Source organism: Siniperca chuatsi, linkage group LG1 (genome assembly GCF_020085105.1).
Source record: "Siniperca chuatsi isolate FFG_IHB_CAS linkage group LG1, ASM2008510v1, whole genome shotgun sequence".
NCBI lineage: Eukaryota > Metazoa > Chordata > Actinopteri > Centrarchiformes > Sinipercidae > Siniperca > Siniperca chuatsi.
Genome location: NC_058042.1, coordinates 24331479 through 24350903, shown reverse-complemented (window position 1 = coordinate 24350903; position 19425 = coordinate 24331479). Strand labels below are relative to the sequence as shown.

Below are 19425 nucleotides of genomic sequence, written 5' to 3'. Positions count from 1 at the left end.
TGGTGTAAGGTGCTTTGAAAATGTCCTACATTAAAAAGCTCAATTTGTTAAAATTTGTTGAAAATTAGCAGTGCATATTATATCTGACTACACAAAGATTAAAAGCATGGTTATTTAGTTCATTTTGGGAAATACATTTATTCGCTTTCTTGCTTAGAGTTAGATGAGAAGATTGATACCACTCCTTTGTCTGTACCTGAAATATGAAGCTACAGCCCCGCAGCCAGTTAGCTTAGCTTAGCATGAAGACTAAAAACAGGGGGAAAGAGCTAGCTGACTCTGTCCAAAGGTAACAAAACCTGCCTACCAGCTCATCTAAAGTTAACTAATTAGCATGTAATATCTTGTTTGTTTCATCCGTATACAAAAAACTGAAGTGTAAAAATGACAATTCGCCAGTTTACCGGGGCGTTATGTGCGGGACTATTTCTTGGCCTGGACAAGTAGCGGAGACTCCAGGAAGTTACTGGTACCGGCCAAGAAGTAGTCCAACACATAACTCCCCATCAAACAGCTAATTTTTACACTTGGGTTGTTGTACGGATGAAACAAACAAGATATAACGTGTTAATTAGTGAGCGTTAGAGGTGCTGGCAGGCAGATTTTGTTGACAGGACAGTGCCAGACTAACTATTTCCCCCTGTTTCCAGTCTTTATGCTAAGCTAAGCTAAGCAGCTGATGGCTGTAGCTTCATTTTTAATGAATAGACATGAGAGTGATATCGATCTTCTCATCTAGCTAACTCTTGGCAAGCTAAGAGCTAATAAAAGTACTTCCAAAAATGGCAAACTATTCCTTTAAGTTTGTGCCCAATCATGTCACAGACCTGAAACTTTATCGAAACAGAGAAAAGCTAAATATGAAATATATATGTGGCTTGATATAGAGTTACATTTTCTGATTTTCCATTCCTAAGTAAATGCCGCTGCAGAGACGTTTTATTTATGAGCACTTGCCAGACGGACATGATGAGAGCAGTTCCTCAGACTCCAGTCGGCTGAAAAGCTTCTAGACTTGCATCGTGCACACACTACATGTTTTTCAGCGTGAACATTCATAAACAGAAGTGCAGATCAGTGCCTGGCTCCTCAGAGTTGTTCTCATCTTCTTCTTGTCTGTATTCACAGTGAAGACGATATATGGTCTGATCTTCTTCTATGGCCGACGGTGAGACTTAAACGTTTTGATTTTGGTCAACAGTTATAATTTGTTTTAAATGTTTTAATGTCATATTTCAATGTTTGAATTGATTTTTGCAGTCAGATACGCGTGCATGAGAGAATGCAGTCTGAGCCACAGAAAACAAACCACTGTTCTTGCAGTGTGAATACAGCTGTTATTTTATCCTCCATCTTCTAATGGTAAGAGCATCTGCTCTTCAGACGCATCAATTTGGAGGTTTTCTCCACTTTTTCTCCATGGACAATCTGCTTCACCATCTCTGCCACCTGGTCACATGAAACACAAAATTCACCATGAAACTTGGTACAGACATTTATGGTCTCCTCAGGATGAATCGTAATCACTTTGGTGATCCTCTGACTTTTCATCTAGCGCCACCATCAGGTCACATTTTTTATTTGTCCAATACTTATGACTAAATGAGCCTCAGCTGTACTTTGTGATTAGTGCTAATTAGTAAATGTTAGCATGCTAACACTCTAAACTAAGATGGTGAACACTCTTGACATCAGTATGCAAGCGTTGTCATTGTGAGCACGTTAGCATGCTGGCGTTAGCATTTAGTGCAAAGAACCGCTGTGCCTAAGTACAGTCTCACAGAGCTGCTAGCATGGCTGTAGACATTTTGGGAAATAAAATAAAATAGAATTAAATTCTGATGTATACTCTAAACATAGAAACATATTCTGATAAATTCTCTCTATTCACGTGTGTCCCGTGAAGTCAGTAACACGAATGGTGACCAAAGACACTCAATCATGGTATTTCTATTATTATTTCTTTATTTTTCTGCCTGAATGAAAGGGTGGCCCAACCAGTTATTAGGTTTAGAGGGCAATCACTATTTCACACAGGGTCATGTAGGTTTGGATTTTGTTTTCCCTTAATAATAACAACCTTCATTTAAAAACTGCATTTTGTGTTTACTTGTGTTATCTTTGACTAATATTTAAATTTGTTTAATGATCTGAAACATTTAAGTGTGACAAACATGCAAAAAAAAAAAAAGAAATCAGGAAGGGGGCAAACACTTTTTCACACTACTGTATGTGATACCAAAACGGGAACTGTCTTCTTATCTGTAAGGTTTTTGTGTGGGTGTGTAGCCCAAACCACAACTTGACTCACTGCTGTGAAGAACACACTCATAGAAAGTATTGTCTTATTGCATTATGTTTTTGTACTAAAAGAGTTTTCTAGATGTAAAAAATCACATTATTACTTGAGATGCAAATGCTATTATGACCCTAACCCTAAGTTTTTAACTGTTATAAGCAAATTACACAGCAGTCCATTAAAACTAAGATCATCTGTTATTTTTAATGCCATACTGTAAATAAGATGTCACTTATAATAAATAAATAATATAATATATGTAATAAAAAAAATAGTGGATATCTATCTCACTAACACACTAACCTGTTCAGGAACAGGAAACGTTCCTGTATTAAGCTTGGAGTAGATCAGTTGACCATTCACTGACACCTCAAAGCTGTCTGTGGGGGTGAAAAACAAGATAGCGAAAATGAAAATGCATCCATGTCAATTGAATATAAAGTAGTCCATTATGTGTATTTACACATATGATCTGTGTTTGGATTAAAACCAGTAAAACAGGTTTCTCTGACAGAATGGGCACAGTACAGTATGTCAATGACACAGCTGAAAGGCAAAGTTAGTACATTTTATTATAAACTCCCGTCAAGGAAACCTAAGGACAAATACAGGTAGGCTATACTTTCACAATAGTAATAATTACATGTTTATTGTCTTAATCTAAGTGCTTGAAATGTTAACCCAGGTTCATGGTGTTTTACAACCACAAACTGAACGTTTCTGTTTGAATTTTTAATATTTACTGATTGTTAGTATAGATACATCCCTGGGTGTAGTATCTGGTCGAAATGTAGGCTGATATGCATGGAAACTGACACTGTGTGACTGGATTACAGAAGACCATTTCTGCCAGAAAGAAAAAACAACAAAGAACAAAACAAGAGTGAAAAGTAAATGCTAAAAATAAAATTACTCATGGTGAGTCAAAATAAGAGCTAGACAGTAAAGGTGCGCAGTGATGTAGGGATGCACTACGGCTAAGTGAGTGACACAGACAGACAGACAGAGAGAGAGAGAGAGAGAGAGAGAGCGAGAGGAAAAAAAACAAAACAAACACCAACACAATGACATGCAGATTTTGCTCAGTAGATTATGTTGTCGATGTAGTAGGCAGAGTCTGCACTGGGTTAGCGGATTCTTACGGATAGTGAATGTACTGTACGGTACAAATTCCTTTATTTCGAGTCAGTTAATACCTGTAGCTGCTTCATTCATTATTTTAACTCTGACACAGCACTGGGATCTAATTTCCAAACCCTATTTCTTCTGGATAATCTACATAAATTCTTGGTGTTAGCAGGATTTTGGGGCGTTCACAGCCACAGCCATCATCTGTGCTTTTAGATCAGGCAGTGGAGGTTGAGGGAGAAATGAATAAATCAGACCTCAACCACCGTCTTTTGAAAATATAAACAAAGTTTTTTTTCCCCCAACTGATCCAAACACACAATTATTATTTATTTACATACTAACTACTAGACCAACAAGTGTGGGTTTATGTAATGGACAGGTTAGCTATAGTCACCCCAGATCACGAAAAGGGAAGGATTTTGACATATAAACACTCAAAAATGTCTTTTGGAAATATATGACTTATAACAAGAGATAAGTGAACAGCTGGAACAAAGAAACAGGGTTGGAACTTAAAAGTCTTTAAAAAGTCAAAGGTTATTTGAACTAATAACAATAATAATAATAATAATAATAATAATAATAATAATAATAATAAAAATATAATCTGCCATGAGAGGGATATTTTTTATGTTTCTCACTCCAATCATTTTAGTTATATTATTATATTTTCGTGGCAGAAATGGGCCTCCATATTGGACTGTGTGAGTGGAGAAAGAAAAAGCAGCTTGCCTGGCCTCCCTTTGACTCCCGTCACCTGCACACCGGGAACCTGCCGGACGACACCGGCCATTTCCTGGTAGCGGTACGCGTAACTTCATCCTTTACTGTAACACAAAAAACACGACGAATAGACACATTAATAAACCTACTTATTGGCTTGGCTTCAACTTCTGATTCAACTTCTTATTTTGAAGTGTGCAGAAATCCTTTCTGGGTGTGACAGTTTCTATGCAGAGAAAAATTCTGTCAGGCTATTTCTGCATTTCTAGCCAACATGAATATGATGAATTCAAGTTTACAGAAGTTTATTTCTACTTCCTTAATCCCCCCCCCCATGAAGTTATTGCAGTCTGTCCTCCACTAATCAGCAGAAAATTAAAAACTTACCAGTATTCAATGGTGACCGCAGCCATGGTTGTGACTTGTGTTAGTAGATGCAGAGCTGTAACCGTTCAGTCCGAAGATGAGCTGAATAAGATACAGAGTCATGATTAGTGTACTTATAAAGTAAACCACACCCAGGGGGAGGGTAGCCAGTCGGTCCAGTTTAGGCATCACAAATACATTTGAACTGACTACCTGACCAACACTTTTGTTTCAGTATAATTACAGCTGTAATGAATGAATTTCACATTAAAATAACCGACTTTAGAGGAGACCAACTTGGTTTGACCATCTCAGGCTGCTGAAGCCTCATGTTGGCTTCAGCCGAACATTAGAATATTTGGAATATTTTTTACACAGGATGAAGCCTGTGGATTTTGTCCTCCATCACTCACATTAACATTGCTTTAGTGAGGGATCTCTTTATGGACAATTATTACAGCAACTAAAAACTCTTGCAATGTACATATGGACGGGGATGAACTTGTCTTTTAAGGTTAAGAGGGAAAAGTGGCAGCAAAATTCAAGCCAAATTCACAAAAACTGTACAAAATAGATTGCAGAGCAAAAAGCTCAGGGTAAACTCTTATTCTCCCTCCCAAAAAGTTAATATATCCACCACTACATCCCTCCTGCTGACCTTGCAGTCAGACCCCTTTCTCCTTTTAGAGCCAAGAGATAACCAGCACAGTGTCCTTAGCTCAACTATCACACAGGTGCACAGGTGTCACTTTGACCAGAGGCAGCTGAACAGAGGTTATTGTGTGTGGATTCAAATACCAGCAGCTGCTGTCCAACTGAAGAATCCGAGGCCTCTGTCCAAACACCAGACCCACTGTCTCCTTCTGCAGGCAGACATCCAAGAATCTACCAGCCCTTTAATCTGCGGGACGACGCTGCTCTGCTGATGACAGGCTCAATGTGATGGCAACATTTTGAACAGTGATAGGCTTTTCACAGCTTGTGAAAAAGTTTGCATGCATGAAAAAATGGGTTGTTATAGACAGACCTCAATGTGGAGATATTTTAAGGCAGCAACATTTTTACAAGGGGCAGCAAATAATGATTGTTTTCTTGATTAATCTAATAATCGTTTGTATATAAATTCTCAGAAAATAGTGACAAATGCCGATTATAATTTCCCCAAGACTAAGGTGATTGATTATTATATCCGACCCACAGTCCAAATCCAAAATATGTCTGGTTTACTATCATAAGTGACGAAGAAAAGCATCGCAGCCATGAAGTTTGGCATTTTTGCTTGAGAATAAGTGAAACAATGATTGAATTGATTGATGACATTCTTGCAGGTTAAAAAGTCGACCAACTAATCAATACATTTTTTACCATAGTGAACTTTGGAATAAAATCTTCCAGATATAAGTGACTGTTGTTTCTTCTTCTTCACAGCCCACTTGTTAAAAGCTGCAGGGAGAAATATCCATTTGATTTGAAACTGAAGCGAGGCCACACATTGAAACAGGCAGTCTTGAGCGATGTTGCTAAAGCTTTTTAACATTTTATTTTGTTTAAAATGATATCCAGTACAAAATGTATACAGTAATACCCTTATGTTTGTCAGTTCCCCTGAATAAAATATTTTAATCTGTTCAGCTCATGCCAGATAACAGTATCTATGAGATACACTAGATTGTAATTTGCTCATACAATAGTTGATGACAAAGATATAGCAATAGTACCTTTGTAACAATAAAAACTATCAGCAATATTTTGGTGGACACACTCAATACAATGAAATTACATACATTGTTCTGTAAAAGTTGCATTGCAATATGCCCATATTTTACAAGATCTTCAAATTCATATCTTTTCATTAGCTAAGAGACAAAAAGTTGTGATAACAAGGCTTTATACATTTATAAAAACGATCCGGTGGCAAACTGCAGTGTTGCAGTGACTGAATCTCAGCAGGCTGTCTTCTGTGAAGCTGCTGTAACAGATGTACAATGCACTTAGATTTGTTATTTTTTTTTGTCTTTTTGTTAAAACAAGGCAACTTCTCAAACTTCATAATAAATAATACACCCTCTGCGATGATATTGTACCTGTCGATATATCCAGTTCGTATATATATATATTTTTTATTATTTATTTTTTCCACCCCCATAAACTTGTACAAAATATATTTTAAAAAGTTTTTTCCTCATTTATGTACTAAAAAACAAAAAGGTTAACATGGTTGAAATTGTGTTCGACAGCATTTTGGTGTGACCAACAAAAACATAACACAGTCTGCATGCACTGGATTCCATGGAAACACAAGTGTGATTCTTCCAGTTGATTGGGTGCGCCTCTCCACTCCTTGGCTTTGACTAAAATCAATCAGAACGGTGTTCCCTCATGATCGTTCACGCTCTCTGTCTCTCTCGCTGAACAGATCACAGCATCAGCCTCACTGATTGGCGGGACTCTTTGACGCCCCCACCTGGGTTGGGAGGGTCCTCTTGTGGGAACGTCACCTTATCTGGTGTGTAGTCATTCCGCTTTAGATCTGATGAACAAGACAAAAGGAAAAAAGTCAACATGGCGTAACAGATTAGAATTTTTATTATCTTAGATTTGGGTTTGTAACTTCTCTCATTTACTGTAAACCGTGAGATTTCTATCACTGTAGAAATACACTGAATTAAAGTCCCCCTCCATTAAAAAATGTGTTTTGCTTATCGTTACTTCGATGTTTGACCTTCAGAATGATGTATGAGCAGAGTTTGACACTAGAAGGCTGTTTTCACATTCATCTGCTGACGAGGGAAAGTTTCTGTGTGGTCACCTTAAGACGTGTACGAGCAGGATTTTGTGACACAGTCCAGTATGCAAATAACACAAGTGTGATGTGTAATGTTAAACCTCCAGTGCACATATAGTAAAAACTGACTTTACAGTTAAGTAGGAGACATCTTGTGTCCAGTAATTAAACCGCTGAAGATTTTTTTTGGGGCTTTTTGCCTCTACCTGATAGGAATAGCTGAAGAGAGACAGGAAATGTGGGAGAGAAAGAGAGGGGATGACAAAGGGCCATGGGCTGGACCCGAACCCGAGCTGTTGCGGCAAGGACCCAGCCCCGATTTTGTAATGAGGGAAAAGGAGAATTTCTAACTAGTTAATTGAAGTTTTTTTTGTGGAAAAACCATATCAGACATTGAGTATTTTTATATGGCTTAAACCACGTCTGGATCTTAAAATTACCCAAATGCTGCCTTGAAGCTTGAAGATTTTGAACACATCTGTAATGTAATTTAGCTCAAGAATAAGGTAACTGAACAGCAGCTGTACAATATCACTCACCAGGAAGTTTGAGTTTCCGACAGCAGGAGTTGCAGTGGTGTTTTGCTCGGAAGTTCCTAATGGCATCATCCCCCAGGTTGGCAGGTCCAAATATCATATCATAAGATCTGCAAGAGTCACACAGTGATTGTTTAGTGCAAAATCACAAAAAAAAGTGGTTGAAATTTCATTCAATATTGTAAGGCTTCTACTAACGATTATTTTCATTGATGACTTGTGTGAGAAATTGAGCAAGCTCACTTACCCCTTCTCACCACTCTTAATAACTGATGGATCTGTCAGAATCTCCCCAACACCTACAGAAACACACACACACACACACACACACACACACACACACACACACACACACACACACACACACAACCTTCATTATCATGACATTAACTATAAAACAACATCAATATCACTCTAAATAGTTAATGGAGAAAGGCTGTTCATTTAAACACATTTGTCACATTGACACATGCAGGAAACAGATGAACTACATCACCATGTGAACCTACATTTAAAAACAAACAAACAATCTCCTACAAATGAACTTGACTGGAGTTTAAGGTGTGGAGTGTGATGACACGTAAGTGCGCTGAGGGCTTTTACCTTGCAGGTCGAGCACCAGCAGCTCTCCGCGGGTGTACTCGTAGGTCCAGTGGCTGAAGGCCAGCATTGTTTCCTCCAGGAGGTTGGTGGGGACGATCTCGTCTCCGTTGTTGTTGTTGAACTTCCTGAACTCCCCAGTGATGCACTCTTCTATAGCAAACCACTGTCCGGCAGAGTGACAGTAGAGCAGAAACACCTCCAGAAACCTGAACACAGAGTACTCAGGTTTCAGGGTACTGGCCCACAGGAAACAACACTTTAGAAAATAAAATCCCCCCCGAAGTCTCCTTTATTACTGGAAGATTTATTTTATATAAAGGCTGCAGCCAGCTGTCAGTTAGCTTAGCACAAAGAACAGTAGCAACGCAATGAGAACCGATGGGTGAAGGAAGGGTTCATGTTTATATGTAAACTACTTGAAATTACTAAGCAAATGCCAATCTGGCCTTGCCAAACCACAATGAGCTAAGCAAAATTCGTAACTTAGCATCTATAAAAAAAAAATAAAACATATCAGCATATGAAAATAAAGCCGTTTTAAGATATGTGTGTGAATGGGATTTCTGTGTCTGTGTTCTGCCAGCCCTCCGGCTATGTGCTTACCTCGGTGAATAAGGAATGGTCTTCGGCCTGATTTGGTTGAAGGCAAATGTCAGCTTCTGAGCAGCTCGTTGTTGTTGAATTTCCTGGAGTGACACATGGAAACACCACTTAAAATAGATTTCATACCTCATCTCTGTTGATAAGGTCTCACATTAGTGTTGTTCCTACTTTGATAATGCAACGGACATTAGGTTAGTGTAGGTGTGAGGGTTGTTAACAAGAAACAACACTGAAATTATACTAGAATAAAAGGTCACAAATAGAGATGCTTAAGCAGCAACAGCAACACATCCTGGTAACAATATCTAACTAAATCTACTGAGCACTGCCAGGACAAGCTTGTAAGTTTTATATCTCAGACAGGTTCTGTGAAGCCCAGCCCAACAGTGCAAGGAATATGCGTAAGATCTTACAGCTAGTGGGGTGTACAGTGGAGTGCGCCTGTGCTCCCTACCCTGAGACAAAGGTGCAGCACAGTGTCCTCCTTGTAGATGCTCTGCCAGGTTTGGACCACCTCAGGAAGGAAGGATTTGACTATATACAGATGTCCTGGTTTCAGGATGTCGTACTCTGACCAAGTGCAGAGCACCTTGAGGGCCCGTCTGAGTCCTCCGCCCATCTCCTCCTTGCTGAGAAACTCTATTTTGGCACAGAGGCCCCGCTGGGCCCAGGAAGACATGCTGTTGTTGATAGTGTTGGGGGAGCTCTCCTCCAGACGGTACACGGTCACCGGCTCCCCTGAAGGAACACAGCAGCAGGTGAGAGTTACACACACTGAAAAACACAGCGCTGGTTTGAAGTTTCTTGAATCAAATGTAAAATTGCTGGCTTTATGTCATATCCCTGTTTGGTGGCCTCGGTCTCCCTCTCACCCGTTTGTGTCTCAGAACAGAAACACACTTAAAATCCTACTGCTTTACAGATTACATCCACCGGGAGGCAAAACAAACTCACAGCTACAGAACATTGATATACTATCTGTTTATCAAGGGCCTCTGGTTGACATCTTGGCAAACATTTGCCTACTTACGCTTATCCAGCAGACACACAGTAGCATGAACACTATATGGCCACCATTCAAATCCTTCAAATATACAGTAGCTCTAATACTCACTGGTGTTGTAATATTTTCTTGTGTTTTATTGTTGATTTGATCCATTAACTCTTTATCATGGGTCTATTTGCCATGCTACGTATTTGACTTCCTTTGGTCACTTTTCCTTTGATTATTTTTTTGGCATTTTTGCCATTATTTGAGAGTACAGCAGAGAATCAGACAGGAAATGTGAGGGCAGAGAGTGTGAAGGAGATGACGTACAAAAAATGCCTCTCGGCCGGATTTGAATTGGGGACAATACAGTTACGAGGACAGTTACGCAGGGAATAAGCAAATTTTTCCAACCTGTGCAGTGTAAAATTGGCACAGAGACAGTTTTCTCTGAGTGCGTCACAGTTAAGCACTGTTCCTGTTTCAAGCTTTCAGTTTTACTTGTAAACCATCATTAGGAGCAGGTACAGGAGAGGTGTCAAAACAACAGCTAATAAATACCAGCTGTGATAGCTGATTGCGACAGATCATTGTTGAAGGAAGGTTTATATCTGCTGATGGCAAATGCCTCTTCAATGAGTAGGTTGTCGCAGTATTTACTTGGTCAGTCATTTCTTGTGTTTTTGTATATTGTCTGTACTGCCCTACAAAGTTAAAACGCAATAACTGCATATTTAGTCAGATCTGAGTTAAGACCAGAATCTTATTTGCATCAGTTTTACTCTAGAACATTTTTATGCCATAAAAATGTGTTTGTATTCTAGTTCTTGAAAATGTTACATGCTGTTTTTTTCAGAGGTAAAAACCAAACCGCAGTGACTGCACTCTGGATAGTTAAGGCTAGCTGGTAGTGATGCGCTATCGGCTCTGATGTTAGCCAAATCCACATGTATGCATATCAAATCATCCACCCGCCACCCACCCGAACAAATTATTTTATTCCGATTTAGAGACCCACACCCGCATGGACATTTCACTCCACCTCTACCGGTAGCGCAAGCTTTCCAGGTGATTTCTTTATTGTGTGTTCTATTGATGTGTGAGTGTTTTCTTTAACGATTTACTTTAATGATTAGAGAGGTTGCTGTCAGTAATGTTTAAATGTTTAAACTGTAGTTATATTCTTGACAAACAGAGGAAACTCTCCAGAGGAAACAGAATTCAACTTTTAGCTTCTGAAAAAGCTCTGATGGAGCTCAGGATTTATCAGGAGGACGGCTGCTTTACTCCAAACAATTTCACTGTATGAACCTGGACTGTATGTGTGTAGACAGAACATTAATTAAATAATCACATTTAAATAAAATCGATGAAATTACGCTGCTGTGCCTCTTGCATAAATGTGTACAGCGTCTCTTCACCCTATTTCATCCACCCATAACCCATCCACTATTACTTAGAATGTTAATTTTATGACCCGGCACGCTCAATCAGCGGATATAACTGCAAACCGCGCACTACTACTAGCTGGTCAAGAGCCTAGCTCATTGGTTTAAACATACAAGAAATTCAAAGTATGTAATATTTTGTTTGTAGATACTATGTTATCCCTGTGCCCTTTAAATGATCCAAATATGCAGTGTCTTAATGTTATATAAATGTTATTAGGTTTTATGTAACGGTAAGGTCTGTGACAAAGATTAATAATCAGCCTAAAAACGTAGATATCTGTTACACAGTTTGGCCAAGAGCCTTCAAACCCTTTTTTCTCAACTTCACTGTTTCTGTAGTTACAGCTCTCTGCCTTTGTAAGGCAGTATAGATCATTGTCTCTTTACTCTTTAGATTAAATGATAATAGTTCAAATAATGCTTAATGGCATTTGAGATATTACTCATACTAAAAGCTGGTGCCATGTTGCTGCCCATTTCTAAGACATACTGTAACTGTATGATGTGTTTGTTGCAAATATACTAACTATAACACCACCATGATGAAATGCCTAGACACAGCATGGGTCACATGACTCACAAGCACTTACACTTTAAGACATTCACAGTAACAACCATAAAACTGTGACAACAACATGACTGCCACTCAAACCTGTAACATACAAATCATTAAAATCAGGAGTTCCTCTTCATGAAGGAGAGGTAGTGAATTGTGAAGCAGAAATAAATAACCAAAAAACACACACACACACACACACACACACACACACACACACACACAAAAGACAGCACCTACATACTTTGCTCATCAATAGCTTGAGCATGAGTTTGAAGCAAACAGCCGCAGATGTGAGAGGGCAAAAACAATGTAGAAACCACATTTATCTGGCTCCATACTTCCTCATTCTCCAACTGCCTGCTGTTGTTTCTCAGAACCGTCTGCGGTGTTTTCACCTGACCCGACATGTCTGGGAATGCACAGTAAGCCTGACTTACCTCTAGGGGGTACAGGGGTGAAGGGGATACTCTGGGACAGCCTCATCAAGTTGTTGCGCTCCACAGCTACAGGAGGAAAAGTACGCACACACACACACACACACACACACACACACACACACACACACACACACACAAGAGTTTCCCCTCGGGGATCAATACAGTATTTCTGATTCTGAAAAACAGGTTAAGACAACTGCAGAAGAAGAGTGAACAGAGGTAAAACTACTTTGTAGGATTATACATTGCTCTTTGCCTCAGTGTAACATCAATTTTCACTCTAAATTAAATGCCATACTTCAATACAGCAAAAAAAAGAAAGAAATCTACAGCCATTGATGCTGGAAACTAAAATAATACACGAAAAATCAACTTATTTTCCATGTCTCACCTGAGTACTGGTAGCTTTCCATGGGCTTGAAAGGTGAGCCAATAGCTACGGAGAAAAAGAAGAGAACTGTTAATATTTTTGCAAATCTTTTAAAGGAATTAGCTGAAGTTATTCAATGAACATGCCAGTGATAGACGATCATATGGGCACATTAATTCAACAAAAATACCCTGAGCTGTTCCAGCATCCACCAGTAGATGTCTCTGTACTACTACACAACAACAGAAGCACAGACACAGCTCAAGCTTAATGTAACAGTTTTACTTCCTGTAAGTTATTTCTGTTGCTAGGTAAACATAGCGCAACATTCTGCTTATGGATCTGTATAAGCTGGATAAAGTATTGGTTATTCCCTCTGTAATTCAAAGTCAGAAGATACATGCAGTATATTAATTTGATCTTCATATATATTTCTTTGATATTCCTTTTTTCTCATAAATAATAAAACCAACATCTACCTGGCACTCAAGTAAAATAGACCACTGTTATCTCTGCATGTATCATTTTAACCAGGCCCGTCTCTTATTATCATCAGTTTATTGGTCTGTCAAGACACAGAGCAAAATATCGGGAGTGAGGCTGCAACTAGTGACTATTTTTGCTATTGATTCATCTGCTGATTATTTTCTTTATTACTTTATTAATTGCCTAAGAAATAGTGAAAAACTATCCATCGCAATTTCTCAGAGCCTAAGATGACGTATTCAAATGTCTTGTTTTGTCCAGCCAGCAATCCAAATCCAAAGATATTCAATTTACAATAATATAAAACAGATAAAAGCACCAAATCCTCACATGGGAGAAGTTGGAACTAGCAAATGATTGGCATTTTTGCTTGAAACATGACTGAAACCATTAATCGATTATCAATCTAGTTGCCGGTTAATTTTCTCTTGATCCACTAATCGATTAACGGACTAATCGTTTCAACTGTAATTGAGTTGAGACAGTCATGGTACGAGTCGGTTGTACTGTTTGGTCAGTCAGCGTGGGTTACTCACAGTCCTTTCTGGTTCCGAGGTGGGTGTGTCGTGGCGTGTAGAGAGAAACTGCGGCTGTAACCACAGAAGAAGAAAAGCAAAGTAACGCTTTCATCCAGAAACATGAGTAAACATACATAAAGTGTTGTACAGCACAGTTCACACTACTGATGTAATGTGAAATCCCTTTTTTGTGACATTCCATAAACAAAGATTTTCAAAATGACTTGCAAAAAAGTTGGCCTTTCAAATCTGAAAATTTTAAATATTTTTGATATAGTTTTGATATTCTCTGACTGCTCCAGATATTGCATCAGCTTCTATCAACCTTTCCTTGTCTGGAATAAACCTCCTAAAAGTCTATAATATTGTGAAAGTGCTATGACACGTTCTCCTTTCTGATTTTCTGAGATTGTCTTCTGTACCACAGTGATATTGCTAAAGACAAATCACAATCAAAACATTACACAACTAATGGACAAACTGTATTTATGGGAGAAAAAATTAATTTTCTTGTTCTTGGTGATGCCTGTTGTTACAGCATGGATTGTATCACACACCAAGCACACATTGGATGCAAAGGAAGGGAAAAGGTCAAATGTCACTTTGATAACAGCGTCCGTGTAAATGCTGCTAGATCAGCTGATCCAGACAGAACGAGCCTGACCTGACTAAATCATGCAGATGGTGGAACCGCAGTGAAAGTACATATCTTACCATTTAGTGTATCTTCCCCTGGGGCTCGTCTGACGGAGACACAACAGAAAGACATTAGTTTAACAAAACAGATGCAATGGAATACTTTGTTTGTAGATTTGTTTGTCAGTCTAGTTCATGAATCTACACAGGATAATAATGCATTTACATGTAGTGGTGTGAATCAGTGTGTGCTGGCTTTAAATAAGTGTAAAACAAACAACTTAAATCAGACAAACTGGTCTGACTTTCTCTTGTATCTTTATGAGTCCCTATAAAGTTAAGAGGTAGTGTGGGTGTGTGTGAGTGTATACATGTTGTTGGCAAGTCACTTACAGGCTGCTGGCTTGGGCTGATTTGACCTGAACTCTTTCCTGGTGGAGAAACAAGAAGTCGTTAAACAATGACAGAACCCAGCGTTAATAAAGTTAACAAGACAAACAGAATTGTGTTGGTTTTATTTACTTTGTAAAAGTACACACAAACACACACTTCTTACCAGTACTGCAGCCCTGGGGTCCTCGTGGATGAGGATGTCTTCAGCTGACACTCTGCTCCTGTCCTTCTTCATCAGAGCTACAGAAAAATAATGAACAATCACCAACCGTAATGTGTTACCTGGGACACTGAAAATGTAAGAATACACTGTCAACAGATGCAGCTGCTGGTTTTTGGCTTGCAGCGAATTGAATATCTTCTTCTATCTTTAGTATTATTTGTGTGAGCTTACTGGAGTCCGGATGGAGAAAAGCCGGCTTTCTGTCAAACTCTGTGAAGCCAGCGTAAGAGTTGACTGCTCTGATGTGACCGTGACCTTCAGGCTGAGCCTGTGGCCACAAAAACAGACAGAGACAAAGAGAGACACAAAAAAAACGTGAGAAGGTAAGCGTTGTTCTGAAACACTGATTAATAGTGAATTTCAAGTTTAACAAACTCCCTGTGTCACAGCAGGTCAGACACCAGGCTGAAGTTAGTTTGATAATCACCAATTGGACACACGTAGCAAATAGAGTCTGCATCAAGTTGAAGTTGGTTTGCAGTCTTGTATTAAAACTTCTGCTAATTAATTTCCTGGAGGAAACCCTGTGGTTCATTTAGATGTGACACATTTTGACTAACTGGCAAATAATGCTGAACACTGAAAGGGGCTGACATCACGGTCTCCTACCAATGAGTTTTTACTTGAACAGAAAATCTACTTGACGGACCTTGAAAACAAGCGTTTGACTGATCATCAATAAGCTACAAAGTGTTCACATAAAAGGAAAATATGACAGCAACACACGTTGAACAAACACACCTAAAAAAAGATTTTGATGTCAATATGATTGACACACACACACACACACACACACACACACACACACCTGCGATCTGCTCTTTGTGGCCGGGCTTTGCTGTCTACTTGAGGTCTCTTTGGGTGTAGAGTGCTGGAGGTCCAAACTGTCTTTATGCCCTGAAACCAAAAAAATATTGTCAACCCACATTAGGGCAATTTCAACTGCCATGTCACATTATCAAAATAAAATACTTTTTTCCTAGTTATTTGCCTGATGTAACAATATCCCACCACAACAATCATAAAGAATGATTTGCTAGAACTATGTGACAGAGATTTGTTTACTACTCTCAATGTGAAATATAAGGCAATTGCTGTGTAGCATTCAGAACAAGACAAGTAAACGCACTGCCCGATCTGGTGACATGACCATCACCACAATGGTGAAATAATCACAGTTCAAACTGATTCTTATGAGAAACTCCGCCCCTCACCTCCACCTGCCAAACAAATCCTTAAATCAATCTCAGTTAGCGCTGAAAACCTCAACCAGCCAACCAATAATTCATGCTCCAGTCACTTCATATGTGAAAACCTCAGAACCACCTGAGAAACAGAATACAAGTCAGACAAAAGGTTCAGACAGAGCAGAGAAAGGAAAGGAAAAGCCACCAGGTTTAGTTCTACTGGGATCCTGATCTGAAGATAGACAGGCCAGAGCACCCGGCAGACGCAGACCTAAGACTAAAACTCAAACCTCTTATGTTCGGCTCTCTTGCTGTGTTCCTCTTGTCAAGTGGGACTTCTGACCCACTTTGACCCTCATAGCAGGATGCTGGAGGGGCAGGTGGTCCCGACATATTCCATTCCCTGCTCCTTCGTCTGTGTGGTCTCCTGGGTGCCACAGCAGGAGCATGAGCACAACCTGGCAGGCTGCTATTTCCATGGGTGTCACCCAGTGATGATTCAGCTTCAGGAGGTAGTGGGACTTCAGTGTCTGTACTCTGTCTACTCAGAAAGCCTGATCTGCCCTCGTCGTCGCAGAACGCCTCGTTCACATACCCCCAACTCACCTCCCCCTCTCTCCCCCCCCTTCCTAACCCCTGTGTGTTCTCAGGCTTCGCAGTGCAAGCAGGCAAGCAGGCAGGCTGAGCAGAGCCTGAAGTCTTAGAGACAACGACAACAGTAGGATACACACACACATAGTTTTCACCCTCCTCTTTTATCTTCTCAACACCAGATTCACTCTCAGTCTCATACTTACCAACAAAAGCCCCAAACTCTACAGTGGTGCTGCCTGGCTGGAGGGGCTGCTGGTAAAGGCCAGCTAGGGTAAGTTCTGGGTGGCTGGAGCCACTGGGCTGGGAAGGGGTGCTGCTGATGTGGAACTGGGCTCCGGGGGAGGGCACATTGGGCAGGCTGGATGGGGAGTCGGAAAGGCCCGGCTCTAGTGGACGGGTCAGCTTACTCTGGGTGAGAGAGTGGCCTCGGAGACGCAGCTCCGGAGGGGAAATGGCACTTTGGACAAAGGAACTGGAGCCAGCACTGCCTGAGGAGCCAGCCTCTGCAGCAAGATGCCCGAGCCCAAACAACCCCCTCCTCTCTGGACTCAATGCTGGGTTCAGGCTGGGGTCCAGCCCCAGTCCTGCTCCAGGGCTGGGCCCGACTCTCCGGCTACTTTCCGTCCCAGCCCCTCCCCCTACACCAATCCCAAAAAGAGAATCTGCAATGTTGGCTCCTGCCTGGGAAAAAGAGGAGCCAAAGTAAGCCCCCACACTGCGTTTGCCTATCATGGACGATTTGGAGTGGGGGCCAGTGTCTGTTGCCACAGGGGCGATGCTGGGGACCACGTTCTTAGAGAGGCTGAGCTCTCGGGTGATCTGATTGTGGACCTTGCTGGCCTCCGATGCCCTCTGAGCAGTGAGGGTCTTTAGAGTGTCCACAGTCAGAACAGAGAGGTCCTGCAGGTGGCCGATCTGGGAGTCCAGTGTGTGCAAAGAGCGTTTTATAAAGTTGACCTTGTTCCCAACCTCCCTCAGCTGCAAACACATGGTCTCAACCCTGGAAATGACAAACAGTAGCTTCAGTTAGCTTGTGTTACCTACTGTTGTTAATGCTAAATGAAAAAATAAAAATGACATTAACATTTTATTGTTAAAATGAAAATGAGTAGAGATTTATACTCTGAAATAATGATCAATGCTGTAGCATGGCATATTCACTGACTCATTTTGAGTTTTCTCATTCATGTCTAGTCATTTAAGGAAATTTCATAATTACTGTATATTCAGTAGGTTATCACTCATTTGATTATATTTTAAACACTGCATCTTACTGAACGTTTGCTTTTTGAAAGCCTTACACAGTGCCTTTAAAAAGATACCCTGTGGCGTTTTGAACTTTTAGTAGCGCCGTGGAGCCGTATTTTATGAGTGGGGGCCCATTTTGTTTGTCTCGTGCATGCACACCTTTCTGAGGTATGACGTATGCGCTCCTCACTCCCCGAGTGAAACTGATCATCCTTTTCATGAAAGTATGTCTCCACACACTGCTCCTCAAAATCATGAAGCTTCTTTTGGTCTTCCTCTGTGAGAAACAGCTCTGAAAGAAAGAAAGCAGACTTGCTACTGTTGGAGATTTCCTTAACGACCAGTTAAGCAGCAACACTATGTTAAATAGTTTTGTTTTGTACACAAACATTTAAACCCCTGATCCCTGATGTGTGTTCTTGAAAAATATATATGAATGGCATCATGCACCACTCCCCCCCCCTTAATAATTTACATGTAGGAGACATGAGGTTTCTGCCAGAGAATGACAGCAGTGTGGTCATACTTGGTCCGTAGGTATTCTCCTTCTTCCTCTTTCTACACATACAGAAGAGGGAGTAGATATGGCAGAGGAGGATGAAGGGGGGTGGGAGGACAGGCTTCTCATGGTAGGCCATAATGAAGTGGTAGCGCTGGTACTTCCACACCAGATTAGAAATGGACTTCACTTGCATATACACATTGCTGGAAAACAGTACAGAAATTACATTGAGGATGATAATGTTCCCCACATTATTCTGGAAACACAGCTGGATTTAGCACTAAAATGTTGTGCACTTACTTAAAGAAGGCGATGAGGAGGTTGACCATTAGTATATACTGTACAAAGAGGTAGACTGCTTGTAGGAGAGGAGTCAGCCACACTCCTGCCGCACACAGCGACTTTACTGAGGGATCACTGTTATTGGCACACACTGTGAAGAGGAGGAGCCTTTTAGCATATGCACACATTATATATTAAAATCCTGTTTATATTTTTAGCTTATGTACTCACTGTTCTGTTTAAACTGTAGAAACAAATAGCTAAACTACAAAGATGGTAGCATCGTCCCTATACATTAATTGATATATAAGTTGCAATGATGTAAACCCCCCCTCAAAAAAAACATTTACTGTGAAGTACTTTGGCGCTAACAGGTACAAGAAATTAGCTGCTTAGTGGTGCTGTGTTGGTGCACACTTGAGGTATGGCAAAACATACTGCAACTAGGATTTGTTCAGAGGAATATTTTGAATGTTTGTTCAAAAATTAACCTTGAGCATTCAAT

The 19425-nt window shown here is 40.3% G+C and overlaps 2 protein-coding genes across 9 annotated transcripts in view; both read right to left on the bottom strand.

Annotated features, from left to right (window-relative positions):
* On the bottom strand, positions 1-4700 carry LOC122879243 (migration and invasion enhancer 1-like). Its single transcript, XM_044203152.1, has 4 exons — positions 4541-4700; positions 4163-4257; positions 2603-2679; positions 1-1449 (listed from the first exon to the last, which is right to left on the bottom strand). The coding sequence occupies exons 2-4, from the start codon at positions 4221-4223 to the stop codon at positions 1357-1359; spliced, it is 231 nt and encodes a 76-aa protein (XP_044059087.1). The 5' UTR covers positions 4224-4257; positions 4541-4700; the 3' UTR covers positions 1-1356.
* Positions 4701-6040: 1340 nt separating this feature from the next.
* trpm7 (transient receptor potential cation channel, subfamily M, member 7) overlaps positions 6041-19425 on the bottom strand; it is a 46665-nt gene continuing 33280 nt past the window's right edge. For 3 of the 8 annotated variants that reach the window (XM_044201803.1, XM_044201520.1, XM_044201611.1), the window contains exons 23-41: positions 18939-19071; positions 18663-18841; positions 18296-18428; positions 16585-17888; positions 15916-16004; positions 15279-15375; positions 15048-15124; positions 14885-14922; positions 14570-14598; positions 13874-13927; positions 13042-13083; positions 12873-12917; positions 12482-12547; positions 9501-9784; positions 9047-9129; positions 8444-8649; positions 8088-8139; positions 7844-7950; positions 6041-7049 (exon numbers count right to left, since the gene is read on the bottom strand). In XM_044201803.1, the coding sequence (XP_044057738.1) occupies positions 6937-7049; positions 7844-7950; positions 8088-8139; positions 8444-8649; positions 9047-9129; positions 9501-9784; positions 12482-12547; positions 12873-12917; positions 13042-13083; positions 13874-13927; positions 14570-14598; positions 14885-14922; positions 15048-15124; positions 15279-15375; positions 15916-16004; positions 16585-17888; positions 18296-18428; positions 18663-18841; positions 18939-19071 (3131 nt within the window). In that variant the 3' untranslated portion in view covers positions 6041-6936. The remainder of the gene's footprint in view (positions 7050-7843; positions 7951-8087; positions 8140-8443; positions 8650-9046; positions 9130-9500; positions 9785-12481; positions 12548-12872; positions 12918-13041; positions 13084-13873; positions 13928-14569; positions 14599-14884; positions 14923-15047; positions 15125-15278; positions 15376-15915; positions 16005-16584; positions 17889-18295; positions 18429-18662; positions 18842-18938; positions 19072-19425) is intronic. The other 5 variants (XM_044201895.1, XM_044201989.1, XM_044202084.1 and 2 more) reach the window with 3 other exon arrangements.

What these genes read in the sequence shown, in the direction of transcription:
- LOC122879243 (XM_044203152.1), bottom strand. Translation starts at nt 4,223, where the DNA reads ATGGCCGGTGTCGTCCGGCAGGTTCCCGGTGTGCAGGTGACGGGAGTC. An exon ending in GGGAGTCAAAGGGAGGCCAG is followed by an intron (nt 2,680 to 4,162) that starts GCAAGCTGCTTT and finishes TCACCCCCACAG; the next exon opens with ACAGCTTTGAGGTGTCAGTG. An exon ending in CGTTTCCTGTTCCTGAACAG is followed by an intron (nt 1,450 to 2,602) that starts GTTAGTGTGTTA and finishes TCATGTGACCAG; the next exon opens with GTGGCAGAGATGGTGAAGCA.